We start from the raw sequence: 25,933 nt of genomic DNA on the forward strand, positions 1-25,933 counted from the left end.
TTTATTTATTTGACAGAGAGAAATCACAAGCAGATGGGGAGGCAGGAAGAGAGAGAGAGAGAGAGAGGGAAGCAGGCTCCCCACTGAGCAGAGAGCCCAATGCGGGACTCAATCCCAGGACCCCAAGATCATGACCTGAGCCGAAGGCAGCGGCTTAACCCACTGAGCCACCCAGGCACCCCAGGATATAACATCTTAATATAACAATCCCAGAATAACATAAAGAATAGTTATAAAGGCTTTTCTAATTTTAGCTTCTATAAACCAAATTTCAGCTATAAGATTTGTGAAAATTGTGAAATCACAAAGCAGTCTCAATAACTGATGGCTACTTCAAGTTTCTCAAAAAACAAAAAAAACAAAACCCAAAAAGGTTTCTCTATTTTATATGAATATATAAATTAATAACAAAATGAAGATTAACAGGCACAGAATTCAATGTATTCCACCCTCCGTAAGAGATGTCCATACTTGTCCATAGAATAAAACATGAGAGGTTAAATAGTGTATGTGTCACTGTTGCAATTTTACCTCATGTAAAGCTTTTGCCTCCTGTAAGTTTTGCACGCTGACTTTGAAACCGTAAGTATTGTTTAAAGATGGTCCGTCAATCTGAGAAGTTTCTTTCTTTGGGGTATTTACTGCTGCAAATTGATTCTATTAAAAAAAACAACAACAACACATAGCCAGAAAAAGATAAATAAGCAATCATTTTCTTTTTTTGATCACTTATTCCTACTTCGATAATCTGCTTTATGTATTTAGTAATACATGATAAACTAGTACCACCTCTTCAGACCCAGGAAGAAAGTAGTTAAATATTTTATTAACATTCTTTTCATGCTAGTAATTCAAGGTATCAGAACTGGGTATACGTAGAAATATCTGATATAATCTGTAAGCAAACCAAATGTCGATCTTTAGTTTATAAACCCCAAATAATGAAAATAAGTCTTGTTGGAGAGCTGACATTTACACCACATGGACATCTATCTTGACCTTTCTTGGAAGTATAGCAAACAAGCAGGCAATGTATGTGCAACCAGGCTGACTAAAGTTTCTATAAGATTTGAAAATGTGGGTCTGTATTTTACTCTAATACAACATGTGTGTGAAAGATGAATGAAAACATAATTCATCTTGAAAGGTTTGGAAAAAATAGAATCTATTTTTTTTAAATATTTTTTTCTAATTTCCAGATTCGTTAACCATTCCCCCCAATGTTGATTTATGCTCACAACACATTTGTACTTATTCTTTAATATAAATAGCTTGTAATTCTACAATATTGATTTAAAAATGAAAGCTTTAAAAAAGTATTTAGTTCTAAAATAGAAATGCTGAAACGTATTTTATGTGGTTAATATTAATGAGATGTAACCAATACGGAAGTGATTTCTGTCATCTATATTTAAGGATACATGTCTAATGTATACCTTTTTAAACATAATCATATATTTCTAAGTATTACCATATTTTTAGTATTTGAATAAAGATATTTAAGATGTTTTAGTTTCAGGAGTAAATAATGTTGCTTTCCTTTACTACTTAGTAAAATGAACTGAAAAAAATCAATATTATAGTTGAGAAAAAAGTAATAAACCAAGAAAAAGGATATATTTTTGGTGGGATCAAAAATCACTTACTTGAGCTCTGCTGTCATTGGATTGTTCTGATTTTGCCAGTAATCAGTTAATGTATTTGTATCCTCATAATCCACATTTTGGCTATCATATTCACTTTCTCTGTAATATTTGTATTTACATATAAGAATCTTTTAGATCCCAAAAACAAAAAAAAAACTAAAAAAAATTAGGCAATTTCTTGTTGTCTCAAAGATATGTAAATAAAATGATGCAAAAATATAATAAAATTTTTAAAAATTGAGATACAAAGTTATCAATTATCTAACTGAAATCTAAGAATGGATCTTCCACTGAACAATAAGTATGTTTAGCATAGTTACCTTCGCTGGTGTTAAGAGTACTCTTCCAAGAGTATCAGTATTACTTTCTTTCTTATGACTCAATTTCTGGGTTTTGGGTTCTGTAGAAAGAAATGTCATATTTAACATCAAAACTGTACGTCAAAATTACCTTTAATTTTTGTTATTCCAAACTCCTGAGGACCATTTGTATTGTTCTATTGTCCTATTAATTCCCCCCAAAGACTTCATAATTTAAAAATAAAACTAATTCAAACTTCTGATCCCCACTAAACTAACTTTAAAATTCTGTATTTTTAAATAAAAACATTATCTTAATTATTGAGTTTTATATCTCAGTCATATCCTAGGCAATCATTTAATTCATTTATTTATATATTCATCAATTATTTATGATGAGGAAAAAATAGAGTCTCTTCCCTCACAGGGTCTAGAGTGAGAATGATACTCAACAAATGCATTCAGCAAAATAAAATTGTAACTGGGGTAAGTATGACAAAGGGGAATATAGCTGGGATTTTTATTAGGGAGATTAGGAAGGCTTTTTTGTGCTAAAATCAGAAGAAAGAGTAGTAATTAACTAGGAACTGAGTAAGAATTTTTCCTGATTACCAAGCTAAAGAAGTGGAAATTACTGTGGGTGGAAAGAAGGCTAGGACAGACATCCAGGTGAGATGATGACAGCTTGGCCTAAGGTTGTGGTGGTAGAGGCAGAGAAAACAATGGAAAGATTTGGGTAATTTGGGAAACAAAAAAGTGACAGGACTTGGCTGGTAACAGACTAGAGAAGATGGGGGAAAAGGGAATCAGGTGGGTGTTACAAATAAATCCCCTGTTTCTGAGTTGTGTAATTCAGTGACAGAGAGATGGCTGTACTATTCACTTAAGTAAGGGAAAACAACAACAACAACAAAAAAACAAAAAAACCCCACAAGGGCTTTTATGTGTGGGCATGTATGTTTGTGTGTATGAGTACACTGGATGACTGGTGGCAAATGTATACTGTGAGATCATAAATTGAGTTTTATAAACATTGACATTATGGGGTGCCAGACTGGTTCAGTCAGTTGAGTGTCTGCCTTGATTTTGGCTCAGGTTTTGGTCTCAGGGTTAAGGGATCAAGCCCCGCATTGGGTTCTGTGCTGGGTGTGGAGTCTGTTTAGGATCTCTTTCCTCCTTTCCCCTCTCCCTCATCTTGAAAAGAAAAAGAAAAAGAAGAAGAAGGAGAAGCAGAAGCAGAAGAAGCAGCAGAAGCAGAAGCAGCAGCAGCAGCAGCAGGAGCAGAAGTAGAAGCAGGAGCAGCAGCAGCAGCAGCAGAAGCAGCAGCAGAAGCAACAGAAGAGCAGCAGAAGCAGCAGCAGCAGCAGCAGCAGCAGCAGAAGCAGAAGCAGCAGCAGAAGAAAAATACTGACCTTGTGATGCTTTTGAGCATTCAAAGAGAAATGCCAAATAGACAGCTAGATTGGAGGTTAAGAGAGTTTGGAACTTGAAATTTAAATCTGTAAGTTATCTGTAGTAATCCTGTGGGTAGGAGCTCACTATTTAGGGAGAAAATACTGAGTAAAGCGTCAAAGGAAAGCAAGTAGGCAGACACATAGGAGTAGGAGAAAAGCCAAGGGGACTGAAAACTCCAAGAAGGAAGGTATGGTCGATAGAACAATGGCTGTTTAAAGAGGGCACATGACAGGAACACCAAGAAAACATATACTGGCTTTAGCTACATGAAACTTTTTGAAAATCTTTACAAGAGCCATACTAGTGGAATGATGGGGGCAGAATTGAATATTGAGTGGGCTAAGAAATGAGTAGGAGATACGGAAATGGGAGTTGTCAAATTCTAGAAATCTTTTAAGAAATCTGGCTTTGAAACAATGATAAGAACATATTATGAACATATTATGAGCAACTACATGTCAATAAATTAGGCAATCTGGAAGAAATAGATGCAGCAAAAAAAGTAGAAGCTGCAGGTATAAGGTCAAGGCAGGTTTTTGGTTTTCTTTATATCTTAAAGTGTGGGAGAGAGTTGGGTATATGTTAAAGCCAGTGGGAAAAATCAAGTTGAGAAAAAGGAAGGTTTCTAAGAGGGCTCCTGTATTTCACCCAACAAGCAAAAGAACATAGGATGGAAGCATCTATAAATAGATTTCACGGCAGAAAGATAAAGTTTCCATGTGATAACTGATGACTTTATAGGACATGATAAAATAATAATAAATAACTTCTCATTAGTGGAGTTAAAATTTCATTTAAAAAGCTCTGATTTTCAGGTCTAAACTGGTACCAAAAGATTGGGAACATTCCCTATATATTTTCAGAGTTCAGTGCTTTGAAACTTGAACCCAATCACAAGAGGAAATTTGGAAAGAACACAAATACATGGAGGTTAAAAAGCATACTACTGGGACGCCTGGGTGGCTCAGTTGGTTAGGCAGCTGCCTTCGGCTCAGGTTATGATCCCAGCGTCCTGGGATCAAGTCCCACATTGGGCTCCTTGCTCCGCAGGGAGCCTGCTTCTCCCTCTGACTCTGCTTTCCACTCTGTCTGCCTGTGCTCGCTTTCGCTCGCTCTCTCTCTCTGACAAATAAATAAATAAAATCTTAAAAAAAAAAAAAGAAAAGCATACTACTTAAGAATGAATGGGTCAACCAGGAAATTAAAGAATTTTTAAACATTCATGGAAACAAATAAAAATGAAAACAACTCTTCAAAACCTTTGGGATGCAGCAAAGGTCGTCCTAAGAAGAAAATATATAGCAATACAAGCCTTTCTCAAGAAACAAGAAAGGTCGCAAGTATACAACCTAACCCTACACAAAGGAGCAGGGGAAAGAACAGCAAGTAAAGCCTAAATCCAGCAGGAGAAGAGAATTTATAAAGATCAGAGCAGAAATCAATGAAATAAAAACCAAAAGACCAGTAGAACAAATCAATGAAACTAGGAGCTGGTTCTTTGAAAGAATTAGTTAAGATTGATAAACCCCTGGCCAGACTTATCAAAAAGAAGAGAAAGGATCCAAATTAATAAAATCATGAATGAAAGAAGAGAGATCACAACTAACACCAAATAAATACAAACAATGATAAGAACATATTATGAGCAACTACATGTCAATAAATTAGGCAATCTGGAAGAAATAGATGCATCCCTAGATACATATGAACTACCAAAACAGAAGTAGAAAGAAACAGAAAACCTGAACAGACCCATAACCAGCAAAGAAATTGAAGCAGTAATCAAATATCTCCCAGCAAACAAGGGTCCAGGACCAGATGGCTTCCCAGGGGAATCCTAACAAACATTTGAAGAATTCATACCTATTCTTCTGAAGCTATTTAAGAAAATAGAAAAAGAAGGAAAACTTCCACACTCTTTCTATGAGGCCAGCATTACCTTGATCCCCAAACTAGACAAAGACCCCACCAAAAAGAACTACAGACCAATATTCCTGATTAACATGGATGCAAAAATTCTCACCAAGATACTAGCCAGTAGGATCCAACAGTACATTAAAAGGATTATTCACCACAACCAAGTGGGACTTACTCCTGGGCTGCAAGGATGGTTTAACATTTGTAAATCAATGTAATACATTACATTAATAAAAGAAAGAACAAGAACCATATTCAGTAGATGCAGAAAAAGCATCTTTTTCTTGATTAAAACTTTCTTGATTAAAACTTTTCACAGTGTAGGGATAAAATATCTCAATATCATAAAAGCCATATATGAAAAGTCCAGAGCAAATTATCATTCTCGATGGGGGAAAAAACTGAGAGCTTCCCCCTAAGGTCAGGAACATGACAAGGATGTCCACTATCACGACTGTTCAACACAGTAGTAGAGCCCTAGCCTCAGCAATCAGCAAACAAAAAGAACTAAAGGCCTCTGAATCTGTAAAGAAGAAATCAAACTCTTACTCTTTGCAGATGATATGACACTCTCTGTGTAAAACCCAAAAGACTCCACCCCAAAATTGCTAGAATTCATACAGAATTCAGCAATGCACAGAAATCAATGCACAGAAAGCAGTTGCACTTCTATACACTAACAATACAGGAGAGAGAGAAACTGAGGAGTTGATCCCATTTGCAATTGCATCCCAAACCGTAAGATATGTAGAAATAAATCGAACCAAAGAGGCAAAGGATCTGTACTCAGAAAACTACAGAAACACTCATGAAATCAGGAAATGACAGATGCTGGTGAGGATGTGGAGAAAGGGGAACCCTCCTACAATGTTGGTGGGAATGCAGGCTGGTGCAACCACTCTGGAAGTGGAGTGGAGGTTCCTCAAAATGTTGAAAATAGAACTACCTTATGACCTAGCAATTTACCCTAAAGATACAAACGTAGTGATCCGAAGAGGCATGCGCACCCGAATGTTTATAGCAGCAATGTCTACAATAGCCAAACTATGGAAAGAACCTAGAAGATGTCCATCAACAGATGAATGGATAAAGAAGACGTGGTATATATACACAATGGAATACTATGCAGCCATCAAAAGAAATGAAATCTTGCCATTTGCGATGACGTGGATGGAACTAGAGAGTATCATGCTTAGTGAAATAAGTCATCGGAGAAAGACAACTATCATATGATCTCCCTGATATGAGGAAGTGGAGATGCAACATGGGGGGGGGGGTTAAGGGGGTAGGAGAAGAATAAATGAAACAAGATGGGATTGGGAGGGAGACAAACCGTAAGTGACTCTTAATCTCACAAAACAAACTGAGGGCTGCTGGGGGGAGGGGGTTGGAAGAAGGGGAGTAGGGTATAGACATTGGGGTGGGTATGTGCTATGGTGAGTGCTGTGAAGTGTGTAAACCTGGCGATTCACAGACCTGTACCGCTGGGGATAAAAATATTTCTATGTTTATTTAAAAAAAAAACAAAAACAAAACACTCATGAAAGAAATGGAGGGATCCAAAGAAATGGAAAAATGTTCCACGCTCATGGACTGGAAAAACAAATATTGTTGAAATGTCTATGCTATGTAAAGCAATCCATACATTCAATGAAACCCCTATCAAAATACCATCAGCCCCCCCCCCCCAAAATGGGACAAATAATCCTAAAATTTGTATGGAACCAGAAAAGACCCCAAATACCCAGAATGATGTTGAGAAAGAAAAAAAGCTGGTAGCATCAAAATTCCTGATTTCAAGCTCTATTACAAAGCTGTAATCATCAAGACAATATGGTACTGGCATAAAAACAGACTCATGGATCAATGGAACAGAATGCAGAACCCTGAAATGGAACTTCAACTCTGTGGTCAACTAATCTTCCACAAAACAGTAAAGAGTTTTTCCAATGGAAAAAAACAGTAAGGAGTTTTTCTAATGGAAAAAAGACAATCTCTTCAACAAATGGTTTGGGAAAATTGGACAGCCACATGCAGAAGAATGAAACTGGACCATTTCCTTATACCACACACCAAAATAGATTCAAAATGGATGAAAGACCTAAATGTGAGACAAGAATCCATCAAAATCCTAGAGGACAACACAGGCAGCAACCTCTGTGACCTTGGCCACAGCAACTTTTGGCTAGACATGTCTCCAAAGGCAAGGGAAACAAAGGCAAAAATGAACTACTATGTCTTCATCAAGATAAAAAATTTTTGCACAGCAAAGGAAACAGTCAACAAAACCAAAAGATAACCAACAGAATGGAAGAAGGTATTTGCAAATGTCTTATCACATAAAGGACTAGTATCCGAAATCTATAAACAACTTACCAAACTTAATACCCAAAGAACAAATGTTCCAATCAAGGAATGGGCAGAAGATACAGACATTTCTCCAAAGACCACGTACAAATGGTCAATAGACACATAAAATAATGTTCAATGTCACTTGGCACCAGGGAAATACAAATCAAAACCACAATGAGATCCCACCTCACACCAGTCAGAATGGCTAAAATTAACCAGTCAGGAAATGACAGATGCTGACGAGGATGCAGAGAAAGGAGAATCCTTTTACACTCTTGGTGGGAATGCAAGCTGGTGCAGCCATTCTAGAAAACAGTATGGAGGTTCCTCAAAAAACTGAACATAGAGCTACCCTATGACCCAGAAATTGCACTCCTAGGGATTCTGAAGGAGCACCTGCACCCCAATGTTTATAGCAGCCACGCCCACAATAGCCACACTACAGAAGGAGTCCAGATGTCCACTGACAGATAAATGGATAAAGATATGATACAAGAAATCTTGCCATTTGCAATGATAGGGATGGAACTAAAGGGTATTATGCTAAGTGAAATAAGTCAATCAGAAAGACAATTACCATATGATCTCACTCATGATGCAGAAATTAAGAAGCAAAACAGAGGATCATAGGGGAAGGGAGGGAAAAATAAAACAAGATGAAATCAGAGAGGGAGACAAGCCATAAGAGACTCTAATCATGGGAAAAACTGAGGATTGCTGGATGGGATGGAGTAATGGAGTGATGGACATTAAGGAGGGCACATGATATAATGAGCACTGGGTATTATGCAAGACTGATGAGTCACTGAACTCTACCTCTGAAACTAATAATATACTATATGTTAATTAAATTTAAAAAACATATTTTAAAAATCACATAAAAAATTCTGAATTTCATTACATAGTCTAATGTTTTCATTTCTACATCTTTGAAAAAGAACTTTGAAGTCCTTGTTATTTGTAAACTCACCTGTTGATAAAGGGCTCAGGCTACTTGCTTCAGGAAGCCTTTCCAGAAGTTTTCTCTGTACAATTGGTGTACTGTGAAGGCAGAGTGGGTCACATATTCCAGTCCTTGCCCTAACATTAATTGGAGATATCACTAGAGGCTCCAGAGGCTCCCTGCAGGGGCTTTTCTGTATACCATCTTTTACTGGTTTTAAGATACTCTCAATATTCAGGGAATGTAGTTCCTCTACTGGTGATGTGGGTCTCTCATCTCCATTTAAAGTTTTAGAATCTGGGGATGTTGCCTGTTGCCAAGGCGGAATTACTGGAGAATCAGGGGAGCTATAACTAATATAGTAGTCATCATCATCATCATCTTCAACTTTCTCAGCATCATTTGTGGAAGCAACTGGTGGCAGTGCCTGGTTTTCACTTATAGTTCGACTACAACCCATAGTTGGTGCTTGCAAAGCAATATGGGCGTTATCAACATCTTCCTTGGTATGTGCTGTGGTGGGGAGTGTATGTGGAGCTGTACTCATTTTTGGAGGCACTACAGGTTTGTCATCTGGGTTAACTGAAGAGCTGAAGTTCTCAGCAGATTTTACAACTCCAGTTGGCTCAGTTTTAGACAGTTTCTTGGAACGTTCATATTCTTCTTTGGCGTGAAGCCATGCTTGAACCAGTTGTCGACTCGGGGCACATTTGCAAGGCATAATCACAATTTTTTTATCTTCAACCATTTTATAGCTATTACTTGACCCTTTATTGACCACTGCCTGGCCATTGCGAAGGGGTGACCCTGGTCTTGGATTCTGAGTCATTGCCGAGAAAGCCGTTTTCCACAGACGAAGTCCTTCCAAGGAAAAGTCTCCCTCAAACTCAGCCAGATCATTTGGAAGTCGAGTTTCTACCATGAGAAGCCGTCCACCGATCTCCCTATAAACAACATATTTTAGAACACCTGTTTTGTCTCAAAGAGCGATTACCAAAATATTTAGCTCCCTATCCTAAAGATTTTTTTGAAGTTTCGTTTGAATTCTTAGAAATGCCCATTTCTTTCCTTTCTGTGTCCTCTCACTACATATTTAATGCAGGTACACTCTTTCTAGTCTTAGCATGCTTTTCTTCTCAGGTATATGCTACTATATTAATTTCCTTTGAAAGGAATCATCAATACCAGGAAAGAAGGTATTTTTTTTAAGTACCCCTTGAAGCCTCCTTTTCTCCAAGGAGATGGCACAAACTGATCATATTCCTTTCCTCTACTCAAATAACTCTCCATCGTCACCACATATGAATAAAAAGAATGGAATAATTTTATCATTAGAGATTGTCTCCCTGGATCTTATCTACAGCCTCTCTAAACATTCTCTAGTAGCTACAGTAGTTTAGCAAAACCAGTCAGTTCAAACATATCTTTGTACTCCCCCAAGTCCTTTCAAACATTAAAAAAAATCACACACAATTGAGATAAATTACCCTATTCTTACTCCCCTTTACATGGCAAGGCTTAACACTAGGAACTTTAAGTTGGCAGAGGCCACAGAATACATAGCATAAATGCTGATAATGTATGTGTATGTGGGGAATCACTATTAAAAGGTAGCCTCATTTATTTTTCAATAGTTGGAAATATCAAGTTAAACTTCTTTCTCTAACATATATCCACTGGTACTATCTCTGTCTTTTGCAACAAGAAAATCTACTTTTTCTTCCTTATGATATCTCTTTCCTGGATATGAAGGTAAGTTCTTAGTTCTTCCAGTTACTTTTTCTAGGGCATGATTTCCCCAATATCCTGGTCATTCTCTACATAAAACTCAATGAACTGGATTCATGTTTTCTGATTTGGAGCTGAAGGATTACCACAGGTGCTTTTCCCCTTTACGTGGAAAGACTTTGGCCCTTAATAGTTAACTCTGTAACCACCTCCCTGCTATATGAAGAATCAGAAGAAAGATTATTGCTACTGAAGAAAATGAGTACATGTGTTATGTGACAGAGCCAACTCTAATATTAATGATACAGAAATCATAATGAAGTAAAAAATAACAAAAACTGGTAAGGTATGGTAAATTCAGCTCTCTTGAATATGTCAACAGTGTGGTTATTGCTGCAACTCATGTCATAATATACCTCAAGAGTCTTCCATTTTTTAGTAATCCTACTTCTAAGACTATATGGAAAAACCCCAAAATACAAGATGTGCTTCACGAGGAAAACAATAATCACATAATTATCTATAGTGGCAGAACAGGGAACAAACTTTCTGTTCAATAAAATACACATATGATAGGATTATCATGTAGTCATTAAAATGATGTTTCCAGGGCGCCTGGGTGGCTCAGTGGGTTAAGCCGCTGCCTTCGGCTCAGGTCATGATCTCAGGGTCCTGGGATCGAATCCCGCATCGGGCTCTCTGCTCAGCAGGGAGCCTGCTTCCCTTCCTCTCTCTCTGCCTGCCTCTCCGCCTACTTGTGATTTCTTTCAAATAAATAAATAAAATCTTTAAAAAATAAAATGAATTTTCCAGAAACTTATTATTTGGAAAATGTTTATAATATTAGGTGAAAAAAATCTGTATGCAATACTGTGACTATATATAGTAAGATCACATTTAATAAAACAGAACAAAATAAAAACTATACATTTAAAAAAACTAAAATAAAAAAACCACATTAGGGCACCTGGGTGGCTCAATTGGTTAAGCAATTGCCTTCGGCTCAGGTTATGGTCCCAGAGTCCTGGGATCGAGTCCTACACATTGGGCTCCCAGCTCTATGGGGAGTCTGCTTCTCCCTCTGACCTCCCCTCTCATGCTCTCTCTCACTCTGTCTCTCTCTCTCAAAAATAAATAAAAATCTTAAAAAACAAACAACAACAACAACAAAAAACATTAAAATACTGCGTAGAGTATAGGTAGAGAAATAGGTAGAGAATACTGTGGGACTTTTATTCTTTTATACCTCCCAAATTTACCATAGTGAAGTTTTATATTAAAAATTGTTTTTCAAAAATAATGACTATCCTTTTATTTCAGCTGCATGACAAGTCTCAAAGTTGGACAACAACAAACAGCAACAGAGTTAATGACTAACACATGGTAAGGTACCTGAGAATTAAAAGTTAGATATGCAAGGCTCAAGATGGAAAAAAATAGTTCAGTTAAAAACATATACCATAATCACTACTGATAAAAGCCAAAGCCCCCCAAATAATGGAAACTAATGCTTAAGGAACAGACGTTCATATATTCTGGCAGTGAAATAAAAGAGTCCCATTTGTGTTAAAAGACCACACATAGGTACTAAGCAAAACAAAACTGCAGAACTGTGTATTAGGAAGGCTGGGGAAGAAATGTCCTGTCTTCCACTTCTAATCTTTAGGGGAGGAAACTTTTAACCTGTACTTCTGATCACTTTTTCTCAAACCCTTCTTAAAAAGACTCCTGCAGGATTATTGCTGATCTGCTGGGTAAAATCCTGGTATTCACTGTGTCTTTTTTACTGGGGTAAAGAACACGGTGCTGCTGAAGGTTACTGTACACACGTGGTATGGCTTCTTGCTTTAGGTGACTCTTCATCTCTCTTCTATCCTTTAGACTAAGCTAAGTCAGCTGCAAAAGTCTTAGCCAGCCTCTTCTGCTTCTGACTGATTGACTGAAATGAACTGCCTCTCCTTGTAACTGGTTAGGTAAATGGGATAAAAGACACGGGGGCCGGGGGGAGGGGGGAGGAACAAAAATCATCACTTAAATGGCCTGGGTTAAGTTATGTTCCCAACTTAGTTCCTATCAGTTATGCTCTACCTTGGTGATGCAAGAGGTACAGAATACCTACTTAACTACTGGCTTATAAATAAACCAATACTGATGCCTTTGTGTTCTTTGTGTTTTGCTATTGGCTGTGTATATGTGTGTGTGTGTATGCATCTGTCTACTGCCTCTCTGAAAAGATTTTTTTTTTTAATGTTACTGGGTTACATATTACTGGTGTTTTATTTTAAAATTATTCTTTATCATGGCACCATATTAATATTTTAGGGTTCATTTTGGCACAGCATCTGGCTACAATATATTTATTTTCTATGGATTTTAGTTTGGCTATTCCTATTTTGAGTACAAGCCTCTTACATGGATTCAAATTCTCTCTATTCACAAATCTTTGTACTAGTCTGACCCATATTACCAATTCCTTTGCAATGATTTTGTTTCCAACAGCCTTAAGAAATTCAAGTTCATTATTGAAGGAGAATTTTCAGAGGATTAGCTAACATTTTCTCATATACACCACAGAGAATTATGAGATTATTTCCTTTTCAAATAGTCTATTTGTATGGTTTTTAAAAAAATTGTATTATGGACATTGGGGAGGGTATGTGATTTGGTGAGTGCTGTGAAGTGTGTAAACCTGGTGATTCACAGACCTGTACCCCTGGGGATAAAAATATATGTTTATAAAAATTAAAATAAAAAAACATAAAAAAAAATGAAAAAAAAAAATTATTATGTTCAATTAGCCTTCTTTTAAAAAACGAGAGATAAGGAGAAGTCAAGTCCATCTTGTATCCCTAATAACTGGACAAACTAATAGGAGTAACAATACGATTGAAGATGTTGGCAACATGAAAAGAAAATGATATAATATGAACAAGTTAAAATAATCTTCATTTAGAGATATAACATAAAGTACTTAAAACATGTATACTCCCTTCCAAACATGTTTAAGTTCTTTCAAAAATTGTAAAAATTTACAATTTTAGAAACAAACACCATTTTTAAAACGATAAATGTGCTTAAGTATTATCACATCCTTCTTAATCTGGCATCATGTCATGGTGAGCATCTGCATCTCTAATCCTTGATGTTGACACAGTGTTAACAGTAAGATTGAAGACCAACACTTATCAGCTTAAAGTTCTCAAGGTGCAACCATCCAGCTAGTTTGTGAATTTTCTCAGAAGTCCTAATTCTGAACCACTTTTACAATGATTTACTTATAAATACAATATATTATAGCCAGAACATGAGCATTCAGGTACCAATGCTATAATCATTATAAGTACTCAGAGTGACTCAAGGAGAAAAAATAATTCTTGATTACCTGGGCTTTTCTGGTACATCAGAAGGATTACTGCAAAATGGTTCCTGGTAAATAGTTTCTGAAAGGTCATGATCCAACAAAGTTGCCATAATTTCTTCCCTACTTGGTGGGGACATAAGTGGTTTCAGAATGTGAGCAGTTCGAGGGGTGAAACTGCCATTTTTAGATTGTGAGGGAGAGCTGGTAGACCTTGGTGAACTATCGGGAGTTGGTGTCAATATATCATTGTTTCTTGAAACATACAATTCTAAATCTTCAGAGGCTGCATCCAGAAGTTCACCATCAGGGGAGGATAGTATTGTAGTAAAAGAGGTATTGACTGAGTCAAGAGACTGTTGCATCTCTTTTCTGGTATGACCTTGGATCCAGTCTGAAGTGCCTGGCTGTGAGAGGCTAAGAAACACTTCTTTGCTTACTGAACTCCTATTCAATCTGGATTTTTCATTTAGACAGTCCTCTGCCGGCTGGACACAGAAAGAATCCATTATTGAATTAGAGCGAGTTGTTAGAGGATGGAAGGTACTTTTCCACTGGTTGTGGCGATGATTCTCATTGTTATCAACTGATGATTTCTCAAATAGTTCAGGACTTAGAGTGCTAGATCTAATCCACGAGGTTGAGTCTGAGGCATGATGTTTGTCTTCATCACACTTCTGATTATCATGACTTAAAAACTCATTTTTTTCTATGGTTTGTCCTGGGAAAAGATCCTGAACTGCATCACTTAAGAATTTCTGAGGCAAATTCTGATCAGCTGGGACAAACTGACTTCCAGAATAAAAGCTACAAAATCCAGTTTGACCTATTGTATTAATATCAAAATTATAATTATGTTCAGGAGACAAGCTATCTTCAAGTGAGTAACAGCTCTCAAAACCTTGATCTGAAAAAAAGATGGGACTGTCATCTGATAGAGAGTTATCCAACTGGCCAGAGTTTTGTAAATTTAGAGAGTCTACTTTAAGAAGTTTGGGAACTTTTTCTTTAGGTTTTGTAGTTCTGGGAGTTCGAGGTTTTCTTGAAGCCGTTACTGATCGTGTTCGTTTAATTGTTTTGTTTTGCTCAAGGGAACCAGAAATATTTTTGTTTGGTTGATGTTTATTAGGTAATGGGTCTTGCATAATATTTGCATTTTGTGCTTTCTGCTGTCTTTTCTGTAACAATTCTTTTAGAACTGCCAGTCCAGACTGGCCTTCACCAAATGCTGAAGGTGTTGACACATTTTGACTTTTACACTGAGGAAGTGCTTTGGTTTGTGAAATTGCTTCTGACAACGACCTCTGTTTTACCTTTTCAGGTTTAAAATTTGACATATCTAAAATAAAGCCCCTTTGTTTTTGCTCCCATGCTATTTGTTTGATTGGACTTCTCAAGGAAGTTACAAAGCAATTATTAGGCATTTGGCTTTCCTCTGAAGCTGCATTTCCTGGAGAACAAGTTTCACTGTGCTTTGACTGTTCTGCCATGCACACAATCTGCTGCTGACTGTCTTTGCAATGCAAAAAATTAGGGGCATATGCCTGGTCTGGCTTTGATTCTAAAGAATTACGATATTCATTTAACTTTCCGATAGATGACAAATAACTTTTTTGTGTATTTGCGTTCTCTTCTGTCTTTGGAGACATTATACCCGAAGATATCTGTGTATTCTGGGCTACCTGAGACAAATGGTTGGAAAGATCAAATATATTTTTTTGAATTAAGGTTGATTCTTTCAGAGTAAACATAGTATTTTGATTATGAGACCTCTGAACATTAATTTTTGAGACTCCAGGTCCCAAAGAACTACAAACAACTGATGAATGCAAATCATCTTGTGAGCTGGGAAATGTTTGCAAATCTACAGGCTTCTTGCTTTCTAAAAAAGAAGAAAAGCAGCCAGATAAATTTTGTTGTGCATGAATTCCAGTGGGCAGGGGAGCAGAAAGGGGATGATCTATAGCAGAGCCCATTAGTGACACATCTTTCTGTTTAAAAAGTAACTGAGAGCCTCCAGAAGTATTTGAGGTCTCAGACACATTCTGATGTTTCAGCACAAACTTAACTTCAGCACCAGACTGAGATTTTATTTTTTCATCTTTAATTGTTATATGTTTTCTTGGCATAGCTTTCTCATTTGTTTTTTGTTTCTGTTTTGCTCTCTGTTTCTTTTTTCCATCATCTCCTACTTTATTTGTCTGATTCCGTTTGTTCCTTTTCTTAGTAACTACAGAGGGATTAACAAGCTTAGTTTTTGATTTCTTAACCTGCGCTCTTGCTCGACTATTTTTTTCCATACGAGAATTAACAGTCTTACTATTACATGCATTAGGACCCTTAAAGAGCGTTGTTTCTTTATCTGCAGCAGCCATCATTTCTTCAGCTCTTGGATCTGTGGGAGACCAGCAGCGAGGGGGAGAAGAATTTATGGGACTTGTGCTTCTCTCAGAAAGAAAACCTAGTTTAGACATAACATCACTATAATTCAAGTCACAGTCTTCGGTTTCAGCATTGTAAGATGGCAAGGGAGGTGACAGGATGGCATGTGACCGTTTTCGCCTAAAGGACAAAGTTCTTTTAATATTTTCACTATTTGTCCTTTGTTGCTTACCAGTTTTTTTCTTAGCAGACTTATGTTTTGATTTTCTTCTGTGACTTTTCTTTGGTGTTAGTGGATAAATGGGATATTTGGTTGCAGGGGAGTCAGGAACTTTTGGCCAAAAATCCTTCAAAGGTGCAAGCTTTTTATATAGTTCCATTTTTTCCTCTGTCAATATAACTTGTTTTTCTTTAGAGTCTATTTTTCCTAGCTTCACAAGCATATTTTTTCTCCCTCTAAATCTATTAATAATAATATACTTTATGATGACAGGGGGTAGCTTTTTAGACATTTTTCTTCGTTTTCGAGCTTTGAGAGTTCCATCTAAACTTTCACCAATTTCCATGGGATGAGGTAGGCTAATTTTTGAGTTGTGTGTTACAAAACTTGACTCACTATCTTCAGTCTCATAATTCACCTTGCGTTTGGCTCTAAGTGTATATTTATTTCCATACAATCCAAAGGACTGTTCAGTTTCTAAGGTTCCATCTCCAAAGTGACAGTCTATAAAACTGTCTGCAGGTGTTTTATTTTCAAAAGCTCCACGGGTGACTTTAATTAGATCACTGGCCAATCCATTATTCTTCTCAGGATTACAAGGATTATTTTGTATACAAGTATCTTTTGGAGATACAGTCTCACTAGTTTTGGTAGAAGTCTCCTGATGACCTATAAATTTCTTTTTATTCATTTTTAACCGGGACTGTTTACTGCTGGGTTGTAGTTTGTATGTGACAGGAGAGAGTTTCTGTGGTCTACTGAGACAGTTAGAAAGAACAACACTGGGAAAAAACATATAATGTGCCGCTTGCTGGCTGAGGCTTGGCTTTTCTGTTTTATGTTCTTGAAACTCTTCATATCTAATTTTAAGTTTATTTAGCCCACTTTCATCAGCAATGCTATCAAGAGAATGTACGATAGTTCTATTCTCTCCTGAGCATGAGAGCAAGTCACAATTTTCAGTTAATGATGAAGGGAATAAATTATTCAGAGCTGTGCTGTTTCCTTTTTCATTTCCTTCAGAGGATAACTTATTTTTTGAATGACTTAGGTCAGAAAAGTTGAAAGAATTTTTGCCCAATGTACTTTCACTACTATGACGGTTCATGTGTATAAAAGGGGCATCCTTATCAATTTTTCTAATATTTGTATACTTTCTACTTGGTGCCTGTCTTGTAACAGATGGAATATCCTCTTCATAATCAAAAATACTACTTTCACAGGAAGATACTGGGAGGATATCTTTCTTACTTTCTTTATGAGAGTTTTCTGAATGGACAGAATTGCTCAAAGATCCAGGGTATTTCATGGAGTAAGTACTTTCATTTGTAAAAGAAGCAACTGAGTGATCTAGACATTTTTCTATGTTGTTTGGCTGTGGAAGTTCTTCAATTAAATCTTCCTTATTCAAAACATGGGAAGAAAGGGCACTTGTGTGTTTACACTGAAAGGTAATCTTAGCAGAAGATGGGGGTTCTAATGTAGCAGCATCTTTGTGGAAAATGGAAGGTTTTACTGATAGCTTGCTTGTTGCAATCACAGAAGAGTGGGTCCTGGAATTTTCGTTGTTCAAGGGATTGTCTGAAATTGGGGAAAAAGAATTTATTTCACCTTCATGCTTTTAATTTTTTAAAAAAGATTTCTCCATACTATCATCATGAAAGAAACTATAGAAAATTACGTTTCCATGCTTAAAATGGTTATCTTAACAAAATGTCATTCCTCTCATTAAGATAATAACTCAACCTAAATAATCAACAGTCAGTTACACTTGATTATTATTCATTATTTTAAACATATTTCTTTTGGTCAGAAATAAGTTACATTAGGGGTCCCAGCTGACTCTCGATTTTGGCTCAGGTCATGAGCTAAGGGTACTGGGATCAAGCTCTGCAAGGGCTCTACACAGAGCATGTTGTCTCTCTTTCTCTCTCAAAAAAATAAAAAATAAAAAATAAATTAAAAAATTACAATTTAAATTTAAAAAAGAAATTTTATATTAATATTCAGTGCCTTCATGGTGAATAGGGAAAAATACTGTCACCTTGAAAATTTTTCATAAAACAGTATGCTTCTTTGTATTATCACTTCAAATAAGCTGAGAGTATTTTTTCTCTAGTTTTTATTTAAATTCCAACTAGTTAACATCTGAATATATTTCTTACAGTTTATACTACTTAAATGTTAACATGATAAACTGATTAAAGTCTATAAAGTTTTAAATCAGTGATTTACAGATATTATCCTCTTAGAAATAAGAAATAGTCATATATCCACATTCTTGCAAGAGAAAAAATCTTGGAGAAGGACAAAACATAGTAGTATTGTCAAAGCTTCACACTTAGCCGATTTTGTATGTGTGATTACAGTTTTAAAAGCAAATATATTCTCAGCTGCTAAATCATAAAATGCTCTTAGTATTAGATAACTTACCACTGTTTTCATCTGCAGTTCCATCTAACTGAGGTATAGAAAGATTGGCTAGAAGCAAACTGTTATTACTCCATTCCATTTCTTCTTCTGAAGATGAATCATCCTCTTCAGTTGAGCTTCTATGGGTATTTCTACACAGTGATCTAGAGAATATTAAGATTCATTAGGAGTATGATCATAGAAAAAGCATGTCAGATTAAAAATATTTGCTTAATCTGATGTTGTAATAGTAAAATTGAAAAGATCTGAAAATTAGAACCTCAAAAAGAAAAAGCAGATTTATCTTGCTTTGGTATTATGTTCTATAAAAAGTTACTGCAGATAAACTTAAAATTCTTTTCATGTGAGCTAGAAGACACCGTCATTCCTGTATCCAAAGTTCCACAATATCCTAGACTACCATATCTAATCATGTTCTTCCTTATATTCTCCCTCTCATCCTATTATTAGATCTGGATAACAGCTAGGCTGAGAACCCAATAACTTCTAAAAAGGTAGCATCCCGGCATATTTTAAGACGTCTCCATAAATATACAATCTCTACACTGTGAACTGGAAAAAACAAACACAAAAGTAAGCAAGGGGGTACTCCGGTCAGGCTGGAAGAGAAAACAGGGTTCAGAGGGGCTAGGAAGTAGTAGAGGTGTTGAGTCAATCTGAACAGCGGCTCTAAAGCAGGTTACTAAAGAATTCAGATGGACAGTGAATTCCAGATAGATAATCTCTTCAGGGTTCATCTCTTATCGATTTAAATTTTTTCACCAAGTCCTAGCTTGATACTTCCCTTTCTATCCATACCTAAGCTTTTCTTTCTCTGGTCTCAAAAATATGAAAGTGTCCCTTAATTATAGATATAACAGTTTCTCCATTAATCCTTTACCAAATCAAAATTCGTCCTAAAACCACTGTCTTAAGAGCTGAAAGAATTATTAGAGGTCATCTAGTCCAATTTTCTACTGAACGCAAAAACCTTATTTCAACAGATGACAAAATCTCCACTCTTACATTCTTAGTATAAGGGGCTTGCTTGCTGTCCATGAGCTAATCTTTTCCATTATTAATTGTTAGGATTTTTTCCCCTCTGTTACACAGTACTTTCCAAATTCCATTCATTATTTCTGCTTTTGTTCTGTGTTGTTATATGAAGCCTATTGTTGCTATTTTCCATATGATAACTTTAAAATATTTGAAGGCATTTATAATTTATCCTGTAATTCCTCTCTAATTAGACCAAACATTATCTATCCTTTCTACTGTACTTTAAAAGTGACATGTTGGGAATGCAAGCTGGTGCAGCCACTCTGGAAAACAGTATGGAAACTCCTCAAAAAGTTGAACATGGTGCTACCCTATGACCCAGTAATTGCACTCCTAGGGATTTACCCCAAAGATACAAGTGTAGTGATCCAAAGGGGTACATGCACCCCAATGTTTACAGCAGTCATGCCCACAAAAGCCAAACATGGGAAGAGTCCAGATGTCCACTGACAGATGAATGGATAAAAAAGAATACTACTAAGAATACTAAGAAAAAGGAATAATATTAAGCCATCAAAAAGATGAAATCTGGCCATTTGGAAGACATGGATGAAGGGTATTGTGCTAAGCGAAATAAGTCAATCAGAGAAAGACAATTACCATGTGATCTCATTCATATGTGGAAGAAGAAAACAAAATAGAGGATCATAGGGGAAGAGAGAAAAAAATAAAATGAAATCAGAGAGGGAGACAAACCATAAGAGACTCTTAATCATTGGAAACTGAGGGTTGCTGGAGGGGAGGTGGGATGGGGGGATAGGGTAACAGAGTGATGCACATTAAGGAGAGCATGTGATGTAATGAGCACTGGGTATTATATAAGACTAATGAATCACTGACTTCTACCTTGGAAACCAATAATGTATGTTTAATTAACTGAACACAAAATTAGAAAAAATAAAAATAAATAAATAAAAGTAACAGTGTTCACAGATCCTTTTCTTTCTCTCCTTTCCCAGGATTCTTAAAATATGGTACTCAGAGCAAAATATGACGTCCAAATACAATTGAAGAACTCCTTTTCTAGACACTATACTTCTATTTTTCAATCTCTTTCTAAAGTACATTAATGAAATGTTTCAGTTTGTTTTCCCAAGGTTGACTTGGGCATGGTTTTCACAGGATTGGTCCAGTTAATGAACATATAGGCATCCATTAATTGTGGGACAAACCACGCCTATGATTTTAAACATGCTGACACTACTGGTAACCAGTAGATAGTGACTCTAAGAATTTTATATATTTGAATGTGTATCTACTTAATATAGGCTCAAAAATATAAATAGCTAAGAAACATCTAAGAAACTAAGAAACTGTAGAAAAATGCTAATGAGACACTAAAGGTAAAATCAAAGAAATAATACCAAAATAAAACAATCAAGAAAGAGAAAAACAAATGGAAATAAGAAAAAGTGAAATGCCACAATATCAATCAGATAGTCAACACATTGCTAAAATATGAAAGAAGCAATCCAATTTATTACAGCAAGACTTAAATACATCAAGTAAATACTGCAACTATTTTATTAATAAAATCTAAAATCTGTTAGAATAATAAATGTTACCCTAGGTACAGCTGGTAGCTAATAATTAAATTCATTATTTTGGCAACCATACAACACTACACTTACTGTGCTCCTAATAAAGTAAAATCATGGCTTTCCAACAAAAATTAAACCCAGAATAGATGATTAAGCCCAGAGAGATGGTCTACCTAGTCTGTATTTATAAAGCTGACTGACTAAACCTAAACACATGACTCTATATTAGGCATCACCTATTCAGTTCTGAGATATTTCTGGACTATATTCTGTCACCCAGTGAATTACCAACCTCTAATATTTGTGACAATCTCAATCCAGTCTAGCATGATACTTGGCATTTAAGCACTTATGTTGTTTTTAAGTGCAAAGTCATGTAAGTTCTTGTGAACCCACCTAATTGGTCACTACTGCCATGTTTTATGTTTTCTCCTTATCTACAAGGATACTATGTAAGACTTACAAGACCCAATATGATTATAACATTCCCCTAAATAACCATATTTTAAAAGGATATAAAGACAGTAGAGCATGGCGTGAACTCATGAAGATTCCTGATATTCTTTGCTTCCCTTCTTCCCTTTGAAGTTGTCCATGTTTACTTAATAATAGTAATTATTACCCCTATTATAAAGAAGGACTTAGAGGCAAGGAGGAGACCAATTAAAAAGTGAATCATAGTGTTCCAGATAAATGATAATGAAGGCCCAAACTAGGACATTAACCTTGGGAGGGAGGTGAGTGGAAGGACAGAATGGCAAAAGAGGGCAAGTCAAATACAACACTGAAGTTGCAAACTTCCAGAAGTAGGGGGGAATTTATTACAGAAATCACAGAGAAACAAGAACAAAGCCATCTATAGGCTGATGTGGTTGAGGCATTTCCCAATAGGCTATTCCATGCAAAGACTGATCAAGTTTATATTAAAAAATTGAAAAAACAATTTATAGAGATCTACAAAAAATTTTATGTCTTTCACTTCACTTTATTTTTTTAATAGTTAGGAAATATTGACAAAAGACATTTTATGACATTGTTAAGGGTCAAATCTATCAGGAAATCAAATACTGGTTCTGTCTGGACCAGGTAGCATTCGTTCTTCAAAGGTCAAGCTCTGAGTCTTTGAATGACTTATCACTGTCACAGGAAAGGGAACTGAGTACATGAAGCTAGGAAAGTATGAAATAATATTTTGTAGGTTTGGATTCTCCACCCATAGAATGAAAATGGAATTCTTTGAGGAAGCATATTGCGAAAATACAGAAGGAGCTTATATACACAGATAACAAGAGAACATTTCAAACAAAGAGTTCAGAAGTTCTGGTATTATCTACCTATGTTTGGAGGAGAGGCATATTCAGTGTTTCAGGCTCAGAGGCCCAATCTTTTTCCACATACAGAACATATATAAGTCAAATCAATCAGTTTCACAAGAAACTTAATTTGGAAAACCACAGTGCCATCTTATTAATTTAATTTGAGAAATGAAGAATACCAGTGTCTGTTTCTGAGACTCTTATTTACTTATTTTTAATATTTAATTCCTTCAGTCTAATCAGACCTAAAGGCTATTTCTTGTCTTCAAGCGGACTCTGTGACTGTTGCTGTAACCCATATAACTCTCAGAGGGTGTTCTTTTTCCTCAAGTTCAGGGATAAAGAGGCACTTCTACTTTGCCCCACTTACTATCAACAGATATTAATACTACATATGCAATTTCTAAAAGTTAAGTTTATGGGGGTAGAAGCAACTGGAGGAAGGTGGTCAAAAGATACAAACTTACAGTTGTAAGATAATTACTAGGGATGTAATGTACAACCTGGCGACTATAGTTACCACTCCTGTAGGATTAAAGAGGAAAGTTGTTAGAATGAATCCTGAGAGTTCTCATTACAAGGAGCAGCCTTTTTCGTCCTCATTTCTTTTTATTATATCTATATGCAATGAAAAATGTTAACTAAACTTATTTGTGGTAATCATTTCATAATATATGTTAAGTCAAACATTTATGCTGTACAACTGCAACTCATACACTGATATAGGTCAATTATATCTCAATAAAACTTGAAAAAAAAAACCCACCTAGGTTTAATCTTTTAATAAAACTGGAAAAAAACACCTAGGTTTAATCTTTTTAAATGTAGCAAAATTTTACTTTGCTTAGAATATGAAGTTTATGCCACATGAAAAACAAAGCACTACTTTAAAGGAATTTAAAAGAAGACTAGTTTACAAAGTATTTATATTATGAACAATAGTAAAAAATAACTGAAAGAACTAAAAAGTTACCTCTTTTTGGCACAAGGTTCTTCAATATTGCTGTCCCATCTCTGAGACATCACCAAACTAAGCTCCATTTCTTCTTTTTCAATCTGTGGTTCGTTTTCTTCATCATCACTATTTTGGGGATTTTTAGTGATTCCAAAGAAATGACATGGTGATGGTATCCTATTTCTTCCCCCCTGATATCCATCATTTTCCAAACCAGCAAGAAGATGTACCAGAGCCTCATCAGGACTACTGTCCACTATAAAACAAGTGAAGCATCACTAACAAATAACTTTTCTAAATAACTGAACTAAGGTCAATTACATTCAATAAAATCACAGATGCTGGCACATACTGAAAAAATACAGCTGATACAAAGACTTCTGTCAATGTAACTGTTTTATCAAAGTGTGATGACCTTTGGACTCTTCGCACTGGAATGATTTTGTATCCTCATTAAAAGGAAGATTCCCCAGAACCCATCTTCTATCTCTTGAATCAGAACTTCTGAGTTAGGGCCCAGGAAGATGCATTTTAACAAGCTGTCGAAGCTTACTGCACAATTAAGCTTGAAGAACACTAAACCAAATAGGATGACCAGGGTTTAAAACAAAATCAAAATACATAATAAATATGTGAATTAATGCTAAGGAAGAGGTGCCTTAAAAACCATACATGTGAATACCTTATTCTCACTTAAATTTTATTTAGTGCACAGGATAGTTAAATGAAACATGTGGTTGAAAAACACAAGAAAGCTTTAAAGTAGTCAATAACATTACTTAAAAAACTTTCAGCGTTTTTTTCCCCTTCTTCATGACTATAACGAGATGCCACTTCATATGCACTATGCTTGCCAAATCAAGACAAGTAGTAAGTATTGGCAAGGAAGTCGAAGAAGGAAGTTCTACATTGCTGGTCAGACTGTAAAATGGTACAGCAGCTTTGGGAAAAAGTTTGATGGTTTGTTGAAATGTTAAAAATAGTTACCATATGATACAGCAACTCCACTCCTGGTATATAACCAAGATACTAAAAATATATGTCCACACAAAAACCTATACATAAATAATCAGAGCAGTATCATTTGTAATTGCCAAAAAGGTGGCAACTCATGTATCCATCATGTAAAGAATGGACAAATGAACTATATGGTATATCCATATGAGGGAATATTATTCAGTAGTGAATGAAATACTGATACATGCTACAATTTGAATGAACCTTGAAAACATGCTAAGTGAAAGAAGTCACAAACAAAAGGTTATATGATTCCATTTATATGAAATGACCCAAATAGGTAAATGCAGTAAAAAAGAGAATAGATAGATTAGTGGTTGCTAAGAGCTAAGAGGAGAGAAGAATGAGGAGTGACTAATGGTTATGGAGTTGCTTTTTAGGGTGATAAAATGTCCCGGAATCAGATAGTGGTAATGGTTACATAACTGTGAACATGATAAAAATCACTGAACTTGGGGCGCCTGGGTGGCTCAGTTGGTTAAGCATCTGCCTTTGGCTAAAGTCATGGTTTCAGGGTCCTAGGATCGAGCCCCATGATAGGTTCCCTGTTCAGTGGGGAGTCTGCCCCTCATTTGTACTCACTCTCTCTCAAATAATCAAAAGTCTTTAAAAAAAAATCACTGAACCATATAAATTAGAAGGTAAATTTTCTGGTATGTGAAATACATCAATAAAACATTTTATTTTAAAAAGGGGGGGGATGCGCCTAGGTGGCTCAGTCGGTTCAACATCTGACACTTGGTTTTCACTCACCTCATGATTTCAGGGTCATGAGCCTGAGCTCCACATCAAGCTCTGTACTCAGCAGGGAATCTGCCTGAGATTCTCTCTTCCTTTCCTTCTGCCCCTTCCCTCCCAAGCATGCTCTCTCTCACAGATAATAAATCTTAAATCAATAACAAATAATAAATAAATCTTTTTTAAAAAGACCATGAAGATAGAGGTTTGTTGCCATTTTGGCAAAAATCTCTCTTTTTAAAAAGATTTTATTTATTTACTTGACAGAGTGAGTACAAGATGGGAAAGTGGCAGGCAGAGGGAGAGCGAGAGGGAGAAGCAGGCTCCCTGCTCAGCAGGGATGTGGGGCTCCACTCCAGGAACTTGGGATCATGACCTGAGCTGAAGGCAGATGCTTAATGGACTGAGCCACCCAGGGGCCCCCAAAAATCTTTTCTTAAACCTAGTACTGCAGTTCATTTTTCCTGTCTCATTCTTTAAAAAAGAGCAGTATTAGCGAATGAATTACAGATATCTGACTTTCAGATCTTTGACTAGCATTAAGACTGCATTTTTGCAACCTTAGACAAGGTGGAATTTATCTACTGATGATATT

General features: G+C 36.1%; 1 protein-coding gene across 3 annotated transcripts in view; it reads right to left on the bottom strand.

Moving 5' to 3' along the window:
- REV3L (REV3 like, DNA directed polymerase zeta catalytic subunit) overlaps nt 1–25,933 on the bottom strand; it is a 184,304-nt gene that overhangs the window by 67,860 nt on the left and 90,511 nt on the right. For all 3 annotated transcript variants that reach the window (XM_059401212.1, XM_059401213.1, XM_059401214.1), the window contains exons 11-16: nt 23,602–23,839; nt 18,734–18,876; nt 13,723–17,881; nt 8,640–9,556; nt 1,967–2,046; nt 532–657 (exon numbers count right to left, since the gene is read on the bottom strand). In XM_059401212.1, coding sequence (XP_059257195.1) covers nt 532–657; nt 1,967–2,046; nt 8,640–9,556; nt 13,723–17,881; nt 18,734–18,876; nt 23,602–23,839 — 5,663 coding nt within the window. The remainder of the gene's footprint in view (nt 1–531; nt 658–1,966; nt 2,047–8,639; nt 9,557–13,722; nt 17,882–18,733; nt 18,877–23,601; nt 23,840–25,933) is intronic.

Source organism: Mustela nigripes, chromosome 5 (genome assembly GCF_022355385.1).
Source record: "Mustela nigripes isolate SB6536 chromosome 5, MUSNIG.SB6536, whole genome shotgun sequence".
In the NCBI taxonomy this organism is placed as follows: Eukaryota; Metazoa; Chordata; class Mammalia; order Carnivora; family Mustelidae; genus Mustela; species Mustela nigripes.